This window comes from Phocoena sinus, chromosome 1, assembly GCF_008692025.1.
Source record: "Phocoena sinus isolate mPhoSin1 chromosome 1, mPhoSin1.pri, whole genome shotgun sequence".
Classification (NCBI taxonomy): domain Eukaryota; kingdom Metazoa; phylum Chordata; class Mammalia; order Artiodactyla; family Phocoenidae; genus Phocoena; species Phocoena sinus.
The window spans coordinates 67906456-67923233 of NC_045763.1; the positions used below are offsets into that span (position 1 = coordinate 67906456).

At 33.7% G+C, this 16778-nt stretch overlaps 1 protein-coding gene across 1 annotated transcript in view; it reads right to left on the bottom strand.

Moving 5' to 3' along the window:
- PIGK (phosphatidylinositol glycan anchor biosynthesis class K) overlaps positions 1-16778 on the bottom strand; it is a 141278-nt gene that overhangs the window by 26245 nt on the left and 98255 nt on the right. Inside the window, exon 10 of the mRNA XM_032605375.1 lies at positions 16530-16614. Within this exon, the coding sequence (XP_032461266.1) occupies positions 16530-16614 (85 nt within the window). The remainder of the gene's footprint in view (positions 1-16529; positions 16615-16778) is intronic.

Here is a 16778-nt window from a genome sequence, read left to right on the forward strand (position 1 = left end):
TTTGCTTCCTAAATGTGATGAACTCTAAATTACTTTGACTTGTGAAAGAAATGTGTATTTGTCTAGTTGATTTAATTGCTGATTGTTTATTTTAGTTGTATGTAGCTAATTCTCAAGTATTCAAGGTCCACTCACACAAATTAGAGATCATTCAGGCTCTCTGACACTCATTTTCTTACAACTTTGGACAAACCACTATCATCTATCAAGCTGCCTTCAGTGGTGAAGAGATAAAGAATTATACAGGCAAACAGGATATGAATTATATTATAACTGAGTATATTTTATCATCAGTTTTATGGAAGATTTTTTGAAAATCATGTTATAAATGGTTGTTACATTAACAGGATAGTTCACAAAAGTCTATAAAAATCCTTAATGTTGCTGAACTCTTTGAACTAAATATAGATCCTCAGATTAGGTGACCACATAGAAGAAACTTTTCTCTTGATTCAAGTGAGTCAACTACAGGTACAATTTTAAATGAGTAAAGTTAATCTTAAGCACATTCTCCTACTGCTTTTAACCCACATCCCCTCAGATCTCTACCTTGTCTTAAGCCCTCACTTGGTAGCCAAGAACAACTGGGATGGGAAGGAAATCAGGAATAGAACTGTAAAGAGGGTGACTCTCTTTAGGCCAGTTTCTAAATAAATCGATACTCAGGTGCTGAATACTGAACGAACTCTGTTGACATTCAGTTCTTCCAAAATATGGTTTCAATTAAACATAGCATGCATTACATCTGTTGACACCTCATTCATCAAATTTCCTGCAAACAAAGTTCCTTTATAAGAACTTTACAATGTTGGTAAAAGGAACTATAAAGAGGAAGGGCTTTGAAGTCAAACAGACCTATATCCAAATTCTGGCTTTGCCACTTACAAGATGGAAGGTCTTAGGCAAGTTACTTAAACCATTTTGAACCCCAGTTTATCTATGCATAAAATGGGAACGATAACTTTTTCAATGGTAATAATTATTTTCTGATGATGATGATTATGATTAACTGTGAAATATGATGTTTTATAATTGTTTGCAGGTGCCCCCAAAATATGGAAAGGAGTAGATGGATTTGAGATACCTTTAAGGGACAGATTAAACAGAAACTAAAAACTAATTGTATATGAATATTGTGAGAGGAAGGAGAAGGGAAGAAGAGAGGGAAGGAGAGAAGAAGGGAGAGAACGGAGAGATGGAGGGAGGAGAGACAGAGAAAAAAAAAAGCCCAAGATTCTGAGCTAGTATTACTGAAGATACAGTGGCATTAAGGTATAAAACATAATAGAAGAACCATTTAGGAAAGGGGTGAATTCTGTTTTAGACAATGTGTTGGAGATCCAGGTTGGGCTATCTTATAGGCAATAAAATATTGTTCTGTAACTCAAAGGAGATGAAGATATTTGGGGGTTACTTACATGTAAGTAATATTTGAAAAACATCATGGTAGATTGAACAGTAGGGAGTGCCTGTCCAGTAAGAATTTGTAAAAGACACAAAATCCTAGAGATAGGTCTAGGAAGATAAAAGCAAAAGATTTTCAAAGGAATTGATCAGAGAGATTGAAGGAAAACCAGTATACAGTGATGGTCTAAGAGCAAAGTAAAAAGGTTTCAGAGAGCTAAATATCACAAATAAGTAAAAAATTAAGATGATGTGAAAATTAGGACATTTTAGTACATTTTGCAAGAACAGATACAGAGCATTTGCTGGAGTACAAACTAGAATAAAGTAGATTGATAAAAAAATGGTAGTGAAGAAATGATGAGAGTTAGTTTACTTTTTTTATTGTGGTAAAATATACATAAAACTTACCATTTTAACCATTTTTAGGTGTACAGTTCAGTGGCTTTAAGTAAACTCACATTGTGCAACCATCACCACCATCTATCTCCAGAACATTTTCATTTTCCCTAACTAAAACTATACCCATTAAACAATAACTCTCCAGGTCCCTCCTCCCTCAGCTCCTGGAAATCACTGTTCTACTTCCTGTGTCTGTGAATTTGACTATTCCTGGTACCTCATATAAGTGGAATCATACAATATTTGTACTTTTGTGTCTAGTTTAATTCACTTAGTATAAAATCTTCAAGGTTCAGCATGTTTCAGAATTTCCTTCCTTTTTAAGGCTAAATAATTATACAATGAGATATCATTGTACGTATATGCCACATTTTATTTATCCACTTATTTGTCAATGGACATTTGGGTTGTTTCTACCTTTTGGCTATTATGAACAATGCTGCTATAGACAATGGGTTACAAATATCTGTTCAAATCCCTGCTTTTAATTCTTTGGGCTGTGTACTCAGAAATGGAATTGGTAACTGTTTTAATTTTTTGAGGAACCACCACACTGTTTTCCATGGTGGCTATACCATTTTACATTTCCACTAGCAGTTCACAAGGGTTCCAATTTCTCCACATCCTCTCCAGCACTTGTCATTTTCTGTTTTTTTGATAATAGTCATCCTAATGGGTATGAAGAAGTTATCTCATTGTGGTTCTGATTTGCATTTCCCTATTGACTGATGTCTATTCAAGCCCTTTGCTCATTTTTAATATGGGCTGTTTGTTTCTCCATTGTTGAGCTCAGTTATAGCAGGACTGAGGAAGACTTTTTTAAGGACTAAAAACATCTAAGTCAGCAGTGGAGAGTGTAAAGACAAGAGAGAAAGGCATAACTGATGGAACGACGTTCCTAATAGGGTAAGTAAGGTTATCTCTGATACAATTCACACACTTCTTCCTTTGAGATGAACAAAAAAGATAAAGACTCATGACGATACAACTAAGTTTGAAGGTATGGGGAAGGTATACTGAAGGTGTTTTCACCTAATTTCCTCAAGACTTGGGAGGCTAGGTCATAAGCTGAACATGAAAGGGGATGGAAGTGAGGCAGAGGCATAAAGACTATAGCAAATATTTGGAACATCTGCTATGGAAAATTGGTAAGGGACCTAATTAGATTTATTCAGCAGTATTTAACCCAGATGAATCTGTCAATGTCTTCACTGTTGCTACTGTTGTCATTGTCATCATCATCATTATCATCATCATCATATTTCCAATGTATAATTTGCAAAAGAAAGATTAAGAGACTTTCCCAAGACCAGACAGTTATTAAATGGTGAAGCCTGGATTCAATCCCAGTCCACCCTATTACATTATGCTGTGTCCTAAGAAATGCTAATAGAACATAACAGATTTAAACATAAATCTTTCTGTCCTATTCTAATTCCTTCTTCTGAATAAAATCCTAGAGGTGGAATTACTATTATTAGCTATAAACACAAACACACTAACAAACTACTTTTCCTAAAGGCTGTATTAACTTACATTCCCATCAGCAACTTATGAGCGTGCTCACCTCACTGCCTCTTCACCGACATCAACTATTCTCATTTTTAAAATCTCTACAAACTTGGTGAAAACTCGAATCTGTTTGTTTTTATTCTGGAATACTTAATGACTAATGAGGCTCAAACTTTTCATTTCTAATATAGAAATTTAATATATCAGAAACTATGATGACAAATTTATAGATGGACAGAATTTTTCAAACTTACATAAAGTTGATGAAATATCAGTATTGAAATATTGATCACTATTTTCAAATAGCTTTACAGTTTCATTTATTCCTCGAAAAGTGACATTTTTGGAAGTGACTGTCATAATATGAAAGCTGACATTAATTTATATGAATCTAAAATTATATCCCAGTTGATATTAAAGGAGTAGCACATGACCTTCAAATAGTTTAGTTTTCATTACTTGTCTTATAATTTGAATGAAAATAAATACGTAGTATGTTATTTTTCACTAGACTTGAGTTTTAAAGTCTACAATTAGAGAAAGCTCTATAAGAATTTAAAGCAATCTTTGTCAGTCCCTAGGCAGGGACAGTACTATGGATTCAGCCTTTTGATGAATTTCCAGGTATTGATAATTCAATAGGCACATTTTTAAAAAGAAAGTGTCAGAAATTTTCTACTTGATAGACATTTCAGTCAACCTTTAGTAAAGTTTAGGTAGGCATTACTAGAATAGAAAAACATAAAAATGCCAAAATAGCTAGAGTAAAATAAGATGAAGAACTACCACAAACGAGGACAGAAGAACTGAAAAATTGTCCAAATCCATGTCACAATGACAGAAGCTAGAAGTGCAGCATCCAAGAAAACATCTCAGAATGTAGAAAAGTGAGAAGAGGTTCTCAATTACACATATTTTTAAATATTACATTATAAGATTAAGAGACTGGACCATACAGATAAAAGGTTCTATAGGCAAACACTGCAAGTAATTACCTGCAGTGGTACTCGACCTGAGGTAGTACTGCCCTCCATGGGAGGGGAGGAATTCAGAAAAGGTGAGCGCATTGTTTGGTATGGTATCACAATGAATGAGTGAGGAGTACTAATGGCAACCAGTGTTTGGAAGGACCAGGGATGCCAAAAATCCTGTGATGCACAGACCAGTCTTGTACAATGAAAGAATGGTCCCATTCAAATGCCAAGAGTACCCCAAAGCAAAACAATGGACATACCAGGAACTATATGGACTGGTTGTACTAGAAAAAAAAAAATTACCTCTAGGATTAAAAAGGAAAAACAAAGCATAGATGAAACAAAATTTTGCAAGATAACCTTCCATGTTATAAGCCAAGGCCTGATGGGACACACTCCAGTACTTCTTTCCAGTAAACTGAATCTTTAAGGGACACATAGCTCTATAGTAATCTTTTGGGCAGCTTGTGTGAATGAAAGAGAATAGGTTACACTATATCATCACCACGTACCCTGCAGAGATGCATTAAAAAATATAGATTTTACAATCTACTAATCTTATTAAAATATTAAAGGATTTGTAAGAAGCCATATAACTGAAACTGGGGGATCCAGGAAAAGCATGGAATATGGATAAGAACACAGTGGGGGAAAAGTGGATAATATATCTCTGTCAAGACAAAATATTCACTTGAGTATGTTAAAGTTTTTTAAAGCATACACCGGTTTGTGCCTTTGTTTACACCTAGCCTTTGCCTTAGTAAAGGGTCTTGAGTTAATAAAGAGGATAAAATTGTTTCATGATGTTGATACCCAGAATGAATCTCTCACATATCTTAAATCCCAGGAACGCATCTACTAAAAAATCTCTAATCAAGATGTTTAAATCATGCATATTTATGCTTGTTTAATATAGGAACAGGCTGAGATAGTAAGATAAGTTTAATTTCACAAATGAGCACAATAATCATCAGGACCAAGAACAGACACATTGGAGGTTTAAATTCAGTTCATACTTACAGAGTTCACACCGTATCTTTGCTGCTTTCATAGCACAGCGCAGTCCAGTATATAAGAGCAAAGCCTCCAGTGCTAAAATGCTCAGGTTCAAATCTTGGCTTTGCCACAGACTAGATATTTGATCATATACAAGTTGTCTCTTGTTCCTGTTGCCAACACTGTTATGGTTTTGTGCCTATGTTCGCGAGGGATGTTGATCTGTGGTTTTCTTCTCTCGTGATGTCTTTGATATCAGGGTATACTAACCTCATAAAATAAGTTGGGAAGTGTTTTCTCCTCCTCAATTTTCTGAGACTCTGTATCATTTTTTACTTAAATGTTTGATAGAATTCTCCAGTGATGCCATCAGAGGCCAGACTTTTCTTTGTGGTAAAATTTTAATTTACAAATTCAATTGCTTAACTTGATAAAAGTCTATTTAGCTTTTCTATTTCTTTTTGAATCAGTTTTAACATTTGAATGTTTCTAGGAATTTGTCCATTTCACCTAAGTTGTCTAATTTGTTGGATAAAGGTCTTCATAACCTTTACTTATAATCCTTTTGATTTCTGAAAGGGTTCTAATGATGCCCCCTCTTCATTCTTGAGTTTGCTAATTTTTTCTTCTATAATCTTGGTCAGACTAACTAAATGTGTTAGTTTAGGGGAAAAGGGCAGGGAGAACCTCACTTTTTACATTTGCTTATTTTGAGCTTTGTCTTTCGTAATGAAGACACTCCCCAAAAGTTTAATGATCCTTGGTTGTATCTTCATAGTTAAGAGTAGGAAATAAAACACTGATCATAAGATCTTTATGTATTAACAGCACTTATCAACCACTGGGCTTACAAGTGGGGTGAACAGACTGGGACTTGGCTATTAAACTGGGGTCCTGCAAATGTCAAAATGCACAATATTTTTCTATTGGACTAGTATCCTCAGGGAGGAATTCTTCAATCTTCTGCCTGATAGAATATAAGCCTGGATGCCAGTGTTTTGAGAACTAAACAGGAGAAGGACACTGGGAGCTCTCTTTGCACGCAACCTTTGAGGTGCCTGGTGCCTGCTATCCCAAGGTTCTGCAGTACAAATGGCTTGTTCTTACAGATCTCCCCCATGATGGAAGTTAGGGTGCAGCTTGTCCACTCTGCCAAGTTGGTTACCATTTGTTCAACTATTTTTCTTCTTCCAATTTTTCAACTATTTTTCTTCTTCCATTTTTCTTCCAATTTCTTCTTCCAATTTTTCTGCTATTCTCTCCTCTTCCATTTTCTTTGTCTTATGGGATTTATATATTTTTATGTCTTTACTGTCACTTTAGTAGGGCTTTTCAGGAAGGAGAATAAATGTGTATTCAATCAGTCATGTCTAAATAGTTCATAAACATATTTACAAATTTTGGTACAAATTACCACACTGTCCTCACTTTGTACTAATTTACACTCCTCTCCAGCAGTGTATGTGATTTGTTGTTACTGAGTATTACTACTTTTCATATCTTTGCTAATCTAAGAGATTTTTTTAAATGGTACTTTATGGTTGAAATGAATAATTCTTAAATCATTAATGAATATTAACATGTTTTCATCAGTTTATTAGCCATCTTTATTTCAACTTTTGAGGCATGTCTGTATATGTTCTTTGCTCCTTTTCCACTGAAGAGTTAAGTTTTTTCCTTATCTCTTTGTAAAAGCTCTTTATATGTAAAGATGTTAATTCTGTGAGGAAAATAGTTTTCCACTTTGATATTTGCCTTTTTGTTTTGATGTACGTAAGTTTTACATTTGTACAAAGTAAAATATATCAATTTTCCTTGAAGTTTTTGCCATTATTTTCATGCTTAGAAATTCCTTTCCAACAAATATTTACCAATGTATAGTTTTGATATTTTCCATTTTTTGCATTGATCTATAATCCAATTAGAATTTACTTTTTTCCACATGTTATAAAGCAAGAATCAAGTCTTCCCTGCCCCCTGCAAATACTTAATTAATTGTCCCAGCATTATTTATTGAATAATCCTTTAATTTCTCACTGATCTGTGATGTGATCTTTATCATTTATATAAACCATATACATACCGGGGTTTCTAGGCTAGCTAGGTGATTTGTACTATCTATTCTGCACACAAGACTTACCTACATTTTTGTATCAGTGGCACTTTGTATATCTAAACAGTACAAGCCTAAACATTTTAATATCTGCCAGAGCTAACTAAAATTGATTCTTGACACAAAATTTTAAAAAATAAAACACATGCTTAACTAGATGACACTAAAGGAAAACTGTTATGATAAATTATACATTCATTACTGACCTTTTCATTTTTCAGTACATTTCTAAAATATTTTAATTTTTTAAAAAGGAAGTTTAAGTAACATCTGTATTTGAGACTAATATACTACTCTTAACTACATACTAATTTCTTTTTTTAAAAGACTTGTGTCTGGTTATTTTTTTAAATCCCTAGTTGTCACCATTTTATAATCCAATAAACTCTACATGGTGCTTATCAACTTTTTATGTTTACAAATTAAAGTAAAATGAGCCTACTAATTAAAAAAAAGGGAAAAGTTTTCTGACCCATCTGCATGCAATTCTTTTCACAAAGAAGAAAAACTACCAACTTACCACAAAAGACCACAGTATAGTCACATATTTCAAATCTTAAGAGTAAATTTAAGCTATTTTTTTAAAGTGGCTTAATTTTAAAATTAACGTGTCTGAAGTAAACGTAAAATTACTTATATGGGGAAATAATACACTTCTCTCCGTACCTGTCTCAGTAAGATAGTTCTGTACCTGCCTTCCCAGTAATATTCTACGTCCTAACTTGATGAATCCTTAAAAGGAATAGTTGTACTTTCATGTGAAGTGATGCTCCCTTCATCAGTAGCTGCAAGTTATGCCTTTCCATGCAGTTTATGCTTTTGCTGTGTTGCTGCAAGACCACTAGGTTGCCTGAATTGTTAGTATAATGAAGCCTACGATCTGCACACCTCCTCCGAGATGTTTAATAAACGCCACCACTGTTGGCTATGAAAGGAACCTGAGTATCATAAACAGGTCTGCCACAAGCTCTTTGTGACCTTTAGAGAACTCTTAACTCTCTTTTCTGTCAGCATGCCAGAGCCAAAACTCAATAAAGGTCTCCATATTTATCCAGTGTGTACTATGTATCAGACACTGTACTTAATTCACTTTCCAATGAAAATACTAACAACACTCACCAACATGGGGGAAGAATTCATATAACTTTAGCTTATGAGAACAAAATAGAGGAAAATGGGGGAAAGGGACAAGAAAGAAAAGTGAGAAAGTCAGAAGACCGAAGAGGATAGAGAATAGAGGAAGTGGATAGAGAAGGAATGACAGCAAATGGGAAGCTGGTCTTTCTCATTGCGTACTCTGTTCTCTTCCTCCAACATTACTAGAGCTATGCAACTATGTGAAGAGATGGTGTGTAAAATATTAACAGATGTGCCGTGCACATGGCCAACAGCAATTATCAGAAGAGGTAGATGCCAATCCAAATCTATACAATATTACAGTATATCTCAGTGGAGGAACACCATGAATCTCTCAGTGCCATGAAGCCATGTCAACTACCCCCTACTACCTAAGCTGTGATTCCACCATCCCAGGAAGGAGTGGAAGAGGGAGAAAATACTAGGTGTAAGTGACTACATTTTCTACCATTAGGCAGAAAGAGGAGGAGGGATAAGAGGTTAGTTGATTTAAAAAAAAGTGCAATTATAAGAAAATATGGAAAAACATGTATTTGCTCTACTGCTTTGTGGCTTCTGAAAATTGTACGCACCATATATCAACTGTGTTGAGGGGCATTCACATCGTTTCCAATTTGTTGTGGCCACAAGTAACGCTGCTATAAATTATCATTGCACTGAGATTCTTATATGTTAGTACTTTTATTCATATATTAACACTATGGGATATATTCTCACAAGTGGAACCATGGGGTTGAAGGGTATATATATTAAATGTGAGTAGATGTTGCAAGATGGCCTTTTAAAAAGGTAGGAATAATTCAGATATCTACCAACAAGGTATACAAGTATCTTTCTCCTAGCATCTCTGCCAGAAATGGGTGATTTTAATTTTTAAAACATTTTGATTGAAATATAATTCATACACTATGAAATTCACCCTTTTAAAGTATACAGTTCAATCGTTTTAGTATATTCACAGAGCTACACAATGATCACCACCAAGTTTAGAACATTTTTATCACTCAAAAAAAAGAAACCCTATACCCATTTAGAAGTCATTCCTCATTCCCCCACCTCATCCTAGTCTTAGACAATCACTAATCTACTTTCTGTCTCTGTAGATTTGCCTATTCTGGACATTTCACACGAATTGAACCATACAATGTGTGGTCCTTTATGACAGACTTTAACTTAACACACTGTTTTCAAGGTTCACCATGTTGTAGTATGTATCGGTACTTCATTCCCTTTTATCACTGAATAATGGTCCACTGTATGGATGTACTATATTTTATTCATCCATTAGTTGATGGACACTTGTGTTGTTTCCAATTATTGGCTATTATGAATAATGTTGCGATGATCATTCATGTACAAGTTTCTATGTGGATGCATGTTTTTATATACTTAGGTTTGAATCAATGGGTCACATGGTAAATCTATGTTTAACCTTTTGAGGAACTGCCAAACTGTTTTCCAAAGTGTGATTTTAATTTCTGCCAATTTGAAGGGCATATAATAATTTTACTGAATTGGTAATGTGCACTTCCTTACTGAGTTTTAGGCTTTCTTTTCATTCATTGGCCATTTAAGTTTGCTCTTTTCTGAACTGCTTTTCATCTCTGTTTTTTTTTTTCTGAACTGCTTTTCATCTGTTTTTTTTTTCTAAACTGTTTTTCATCTCTTTTTTTTTCTGAGTTGTTTTTTATAAACTTCTAAGAATTCTGTGTATATTTTAGATATTAACCAATTTACTATTGTTTCTTTGTAAACATTTTGTCTTGATTCTAACATTAGTCTTTTAACATTGTGGTATCTTGTGTTATATAAAATATTGAATTTTTATGGTGCTGAACATATCTTCCGCATTTGTGTGTTCTTTAAGAAATTCTTCCCTACTTCTAGATTAAAAATGCAGTTGCCTAAACTTTCTTCTAAATATTTTATTTATTTATTTTACTTTAAGTCTTTACACAAAATTTACTTTGTATTACATAGTATGAAATAGAAGTGTAACTGTTTTCTTACTGAAATACAAATCATCTTAATCATATATCTAATGATCAAACATAATAAATTTTTTTCTCTGGATTCTCTGTTCTAGTGTTTTTCAAGCCACAGATCAGGAATATTTGTTGCTTTTGAAATCAATTTAGTATGTTTTATTTGCCATTTAAAAAATAGAAAAAGAAAATAGTGTGTATCATATGTAATAAGGGCTAATGTTTCATAATACTTTTATTTCTGATTTTTAACATACACATACAAACACATATATCAAGGGTCATTATGTATGTAAAATGTATTTCTTATTGTCAATTATAATAAATAAAGTTTGAAATCCACCCTTTCATTGTATTCCATTAATCCATTTGTCTATTCCTTTGTCCATACATAACTATATAATTCTAGTGGCTGTGTTTTCTCTCTTTTTATATACCTTCTTTGGCTATTACTAGATATTTGTTCTTCCACATGAACTATGTGGTCATTTTTGTTTTCTAACATTAAAAAAAAACTTGCTTCTATTCTAATTAGAACTGCTAATTTGGGAGAAATAATACTTTTATGATATTAAGTTCCCTGCCCCATCAAATATTTGGTATAACTTTCTGCTTATGAAACACGGTATGTTTCCACAATTCTTACACTACAGGGGCTATGGTTTACTTGATAAATTTACTCCTAAGTATTTTATAGTTCCTTTCATTGTGAAAGAAAATTTTTCCCATCTTGGGACTCCCTTGGTGGCGCAGTGGTTAAGAATCGGCCTGCCAATGCAGGGAACACCGGTTCAAGCCCTGGTCCGGGAAGATCCCACATGCCGCAGAGCACCTAAGCCCCTGCACAACAACTACTGAGCCTGCGCTCTACAGCCTGCGAGCCACAACTACTAAGTCTGCATGCCACAACTACTGAAGCCCGTGCGCCTAGAGCCCGTGCTCCTCAACAAGAGAAGCCACCACAATGAGAAACCAGCACACCGCAATTAAGAATAGCCCCCGCTCACTGCAACTAGAGAAAGCCCATGCACAGCAAGCAACAAAGACCCAATGCAGCCATAAATAAATAAATAAATAAATTTTTTTTTTTAAAGAACATTTTTCCCATTTCCATCCTGTGTAGTTATTGCATATATAGAGAAGCTACCAGTTTTATTCATCTTATATCTGGCTATCTCACCAGATTCTCTTATTAATTCTTCTGTTTGTAACTTGAGTGTCTTGGGTTTCCTAGATGTGCAATCATGTTGCTAGGACCCCTAAAAAGAGGTAAATAATTTGGCAATATGAAATGGTAATACTGAAATCTTGCCTACCTCCTCACTGTAAAATGCAGTTTAAGTAACACACACAAGAAATTAACTACTCAAATGACTGAGATACATTCCTCTCTCTCTGCTATTTCTCAAGTTGCTCCTCATGTTACAGCCCCTGACCCTGTTCCTTCTCTCCTTCAGCTCCTAAACTGTACCACCAGTGAGAGGCCCCAGCTTCTGATGGCTGGGTAGTAGGGAAAAGAGGTAATCTGGCTCTCACTATACCATTAAATATACATATCCATCCATTCAGATATATACATACATGGCACAAGGCTAGATGCTGAAAAGAATATCAAGAAATCAAGGATATCAAGAAAGACAATCAAATATAAGATATCTATAAGACATGTGAATAAATAACATTATTTCAAATAAAAATGACACATGCTCCAAAACAGGTATAGGTAAAGCATGATTCAAGATTAGAAGAAAAAATAGTTATAGTATAAAAACATACTATTATTATAGGTGGAGCTTAAATATATGGTAAATCTATGTTTAACCTTTTGAGGAACTGCCAAACTGTTTTCCAAAGTGTGATTTTAATTTCTGCCAATTTGAAGGGCATATAATAATTTTACTGAATTGGTAATGTGCACTTCCTTACTGAGTTTTAGGCTTTCTTTTCATTCATTGGCCATTTAAGTTTGCTCTTTTCTGAACTGCTTTTCATCTCTGTTTTTTTTTTTCTGAACTGCTTTTCATCTGTTTTTTTTTTCTAAACTGTTTTTCATCTCTTTTTTTTTCTGAGTTGTTTTTTATAAACTTCTAAGAATTCTGTGTATATTTTAGATATTAACCAATTTACTATTGTTTCTTTGTAAACATTTTGTCTTGATTCTAACATTAGTCTTTTAACATTGTGGTATCTTGTGTTATATAAAATATTGAATTTTTATGGTGCTGAACATATCTTCCGCATTTGTGTGTTCTTTAAGAAATTCTTCCCTACTTCTAGATTAAAAATGCAGTTGCCTAAACTTTCTTCTAAATATTTTATTTATTTATTTTACTTTAAGTCTTTACACAAAATTTACTTTGTATTACATAGTATGAAATAGAAGTGTAACTGTTTTCTTACTGAAATACAAATCATCTTAATCATATATCTAATGATCAAACATAATAAATTTTTTTCTCTGGATTCTCTGTTCTAGTGTTTTTCAAGCCACAGATCAGGAATATTTGTTGCTTTTGAAATCAATTTAGTATGTTTTATTTGCCATTTAAAAAATAGAAAAAGAAAATAGTGTGTATCATATGTAATAAGGGCTAATGTTTCATAATACTTTTATTTCTGATTTTTAACATACACATACAAACACATATATCAAGGGTCATTATGTATGTAAAATGTATTTCTTATTGTCAATTATAATAAATAAAGTTTGAAATCCACCCTTTCATTGTATTCCATTAATCCATTTGTCTATTCCTTTGTCCATACATAACTATATAATTCTAGTGGCTGTGTTTTCTCTCTTTTTATATACCTTCTTTGGCTATTACTAGATATTTGTTCTTCCACATGAACTATGTGGTCATTTTTGTTTTCTAACATTAAAAAAAAACTTGCTTCTATTCTAATTAGAACTGCTAATTTGGGAGAAATAATACTTTTATGATATTAAGTTCCCTGCCCCATCAAATATTTGGTATAACTTTCTGCTTATGAAACACGGTATGTTTCCACAATTCTTACACTACAGGGGCTATGGTTTACTTGATAAATTTACTCCTAAGTATTTTATAGTTCCTTTCATTGTGAAAGAAAATTTTTCCCATCTTGGGACTCCCTTGGTGGCGCAGTGGTTAAGAATCGGCCTGCCAATGCAGGGAACACCGGTTCAAGCCCTGGTCCGGGAAGATCCCACATGCCGCAGAGCACCTAAGCCCCTGCACAACAACTACTGAGCCTGCGCTCTACAGCCTGCGAGCCACAACTACTAAGTCTGCATGCCACAACTACTGAAGCCCGTGCGCCTAGAGCCCGTGCTCCTCAACAAGAGAAGCCACCACAATGAGAAACCAGCACACCGCAATTAAGAATAGCCCCCGCTCACTGCAACTAGAGAAAGCCCATGCACAGCAAGCAACAAAGACCCAATGCAGCCATAAATAAATAAATAAATAAATTTTTTTTTTTAAAGAACATTTTTCCCATTTCCATCCTGTGTAGTTATTGCATATATAGAGAAGCTACCAGTTTTATTCATCTTATATCTGGCTATCTCACCAGATTCTCTTATTAATTCTTCTGTTTGTAACTTGAGTGTCTTGGGTTTCCTAGATGTGCAATCATGTTGCTAGGACCCCTAAAAAGAGGTAAATAATTTGGCAATATGAAATGGTAATACTGAAATCTTGCCTACCTCCTCACTGTAAAATGCAGTTTAAGTAACACACACAAGAAATTAACTACTCAAATGACTGAGATACATTCCTCTCTCTCTGCTATTTCTCAAGTTGCTCCTCATGTTACAGCCCCTGACCCTGTTCCTTCTCTCCTTCAGCTCCTAAACTGTACCACCAGTGAGAGGCCCCAGCTTCTGATGGCTGGGTAGTAGGGAAAAGAGGTAATCTGGCTCTCACTATACCATTAAATATACATATCCATCCATTCAGATATATACATACATGGCACAAGGCTAGATGCTGAAAAGAATATCAAGAAATCAAGGATATCAAGAAAGACAATCAAATATAAGATATCTATAAGACATGTGAATAAATAACATTATTTCAAATAAAAATGACACATGCTCCAAAACAGGTATAGGTAAAGCATGATTCAAGATTAGAAGAAAAAATAGTTATAGTATAAAAACATACTATTATTATAGGTGGAGCTTAAATATATACTACAATAATGCTATAATTTAAATATATTACATGTTTAAAAGTTTTGTGGGATTGGCTGAACCTAATTATTACACGTATTATTACTATTCTCTTAGGGGAAAGACCACTTTCAAATAATCCACTTATAAGTAAACTTCTAGCAACATAACTCATATGTTTCTTAAACATCACTTGGACAGACAATGGTAACAGTTCCAAAGTTGTAGTACTGTCAATAAAGGGACATAACAAGAGGAACAGATTATAAGAGTCTGGTTTAACAATGATCTTTCCTGATTACCTCCTGAGAACAAAATTAATTTTTTTCAATAAAAAGAAAATAAATTCCTATCATGTATCTTAAAATTAAAATTTTATAAATTCAATTACTACAAAAATTTCATTATAATGTTTAATAATTCAGTGTTAAAATTAATATAGCTTCTTATAATGCCAAGAATATCATCATAAAAATTTTCACCAGGGTCAAAGATTTTCATCTTTGAATTTATATAGTATATAATAGCGAAACGCAGCTCTTACATAAACCATAGTTTATTGGTTCATTCAAGCTGTAAAAATATGACTGACATTTCATCTGGTCAGCCATCTTAAAGGTTAACTCTTGTTTCCTATTTCAGATTTTATTCTAGGTGAACTGTTCTGGGCAGATTCTATTTACCTATTCTGAACAAACCACAAACTGTTTCATTGCTCACTCTGACTATTAAGAACATACTGACTTGCTGCCTGCTCTGTTGTTTAATTCATTCATGCTGAGAGTCAGGCATGAAGACAGAATTTTAAATGTGACATTTGCAGGCTGTTAGGTCATTTAAGCTCTGACAACACCAGGGAATTCCTGACATATAACTGGACCTGATTACCAACCACAGATAGGCTACCAAAAGGGGCAAATTTCTTACCATTTTTGGTAATTTCTCATAGAATTTTAATATTCAATGTTAATGTCAATGAAAAGAACTATATAGCCAACATTTTAAAGTAAAAGCCTGTTTCTTTTAATAAACTCAACCTGGAACTTCTAATCAATCCATATCTGCTAAATAAAAATTCTTTTGATTGGCAAAGACATAAGGAAAAACTCATAATAATAATTAACATTCATGAAAATTCTGACATTTAAGGGCTTTTAATATTTCCCATAATCTATAGCCTCCGAAAAACCTGGTAAGTCTAAAGGCCATAACTCTCACCAACAGATCACTTTTAAAATTCTTCGATTCTAGTCCAGCAGGGCAGACTTTATATGCTGTCAAAATTACGGTACCAAATCTAAGTTTAAAAACTTACCACACTGCCTTCTTTAAGATTACAGTTATGTAAAAGGGATGATAGAGTCATTAAAATTGGAAATGAAAAAATTACCCACATGACATTTAGAATTATACTTTACAAGAGTTGATAATGGGGTGGGGCAGAGGAAGTAGGGAGAGACTGCTTTTTCATTTTAGCTACTCAAAAAAATTACACCAAATGATATTTTTTCAACTTTTTCTTTGTAACTAACAAGTACCATATACAATGGTGCAAATGAGCGTTCTCTGAAATTAACACTTGTTGTTAAGTAATGCGCAAAAGATAATTCTGATTCTACCCTGTATTTTATATAAGCAAGAATTCTACTGTTACACAGCAAGTTGCCTTTTAATATTGTGCTTTGAATGAGATTTCCAACTGTAATAGGTGGAGTCTAAATAGGGCTAGGTGGCCTGGAATGCCTTTCAGCTACAGCACACTGATTCTGAAAAACCTAACAAAAGCAATTACTTTTCAGAGATTTAAAATTATTGTTTCTTTCAAAAGAACAAAATGGAAAGCAAACCTGGTGTATTATCTGAGCTACAGGAAGTTGTTCAGCATATTTCAGAGGTTCCATTAGTTCCTCATCCATCAGGTCTTTCTTATAGCTGGAAAAAAATTAAGAAACACAAAGCCAAGGTAAATATTATTTTTAAATATGCCAAATGTTTAAATATGCCAAATATGAAATATATTAAAAATATATATCAATATGAGATTCTGAATTAAGCAGTATTTGTCAATAATCTATGAAAAAACACCTAATGACAAT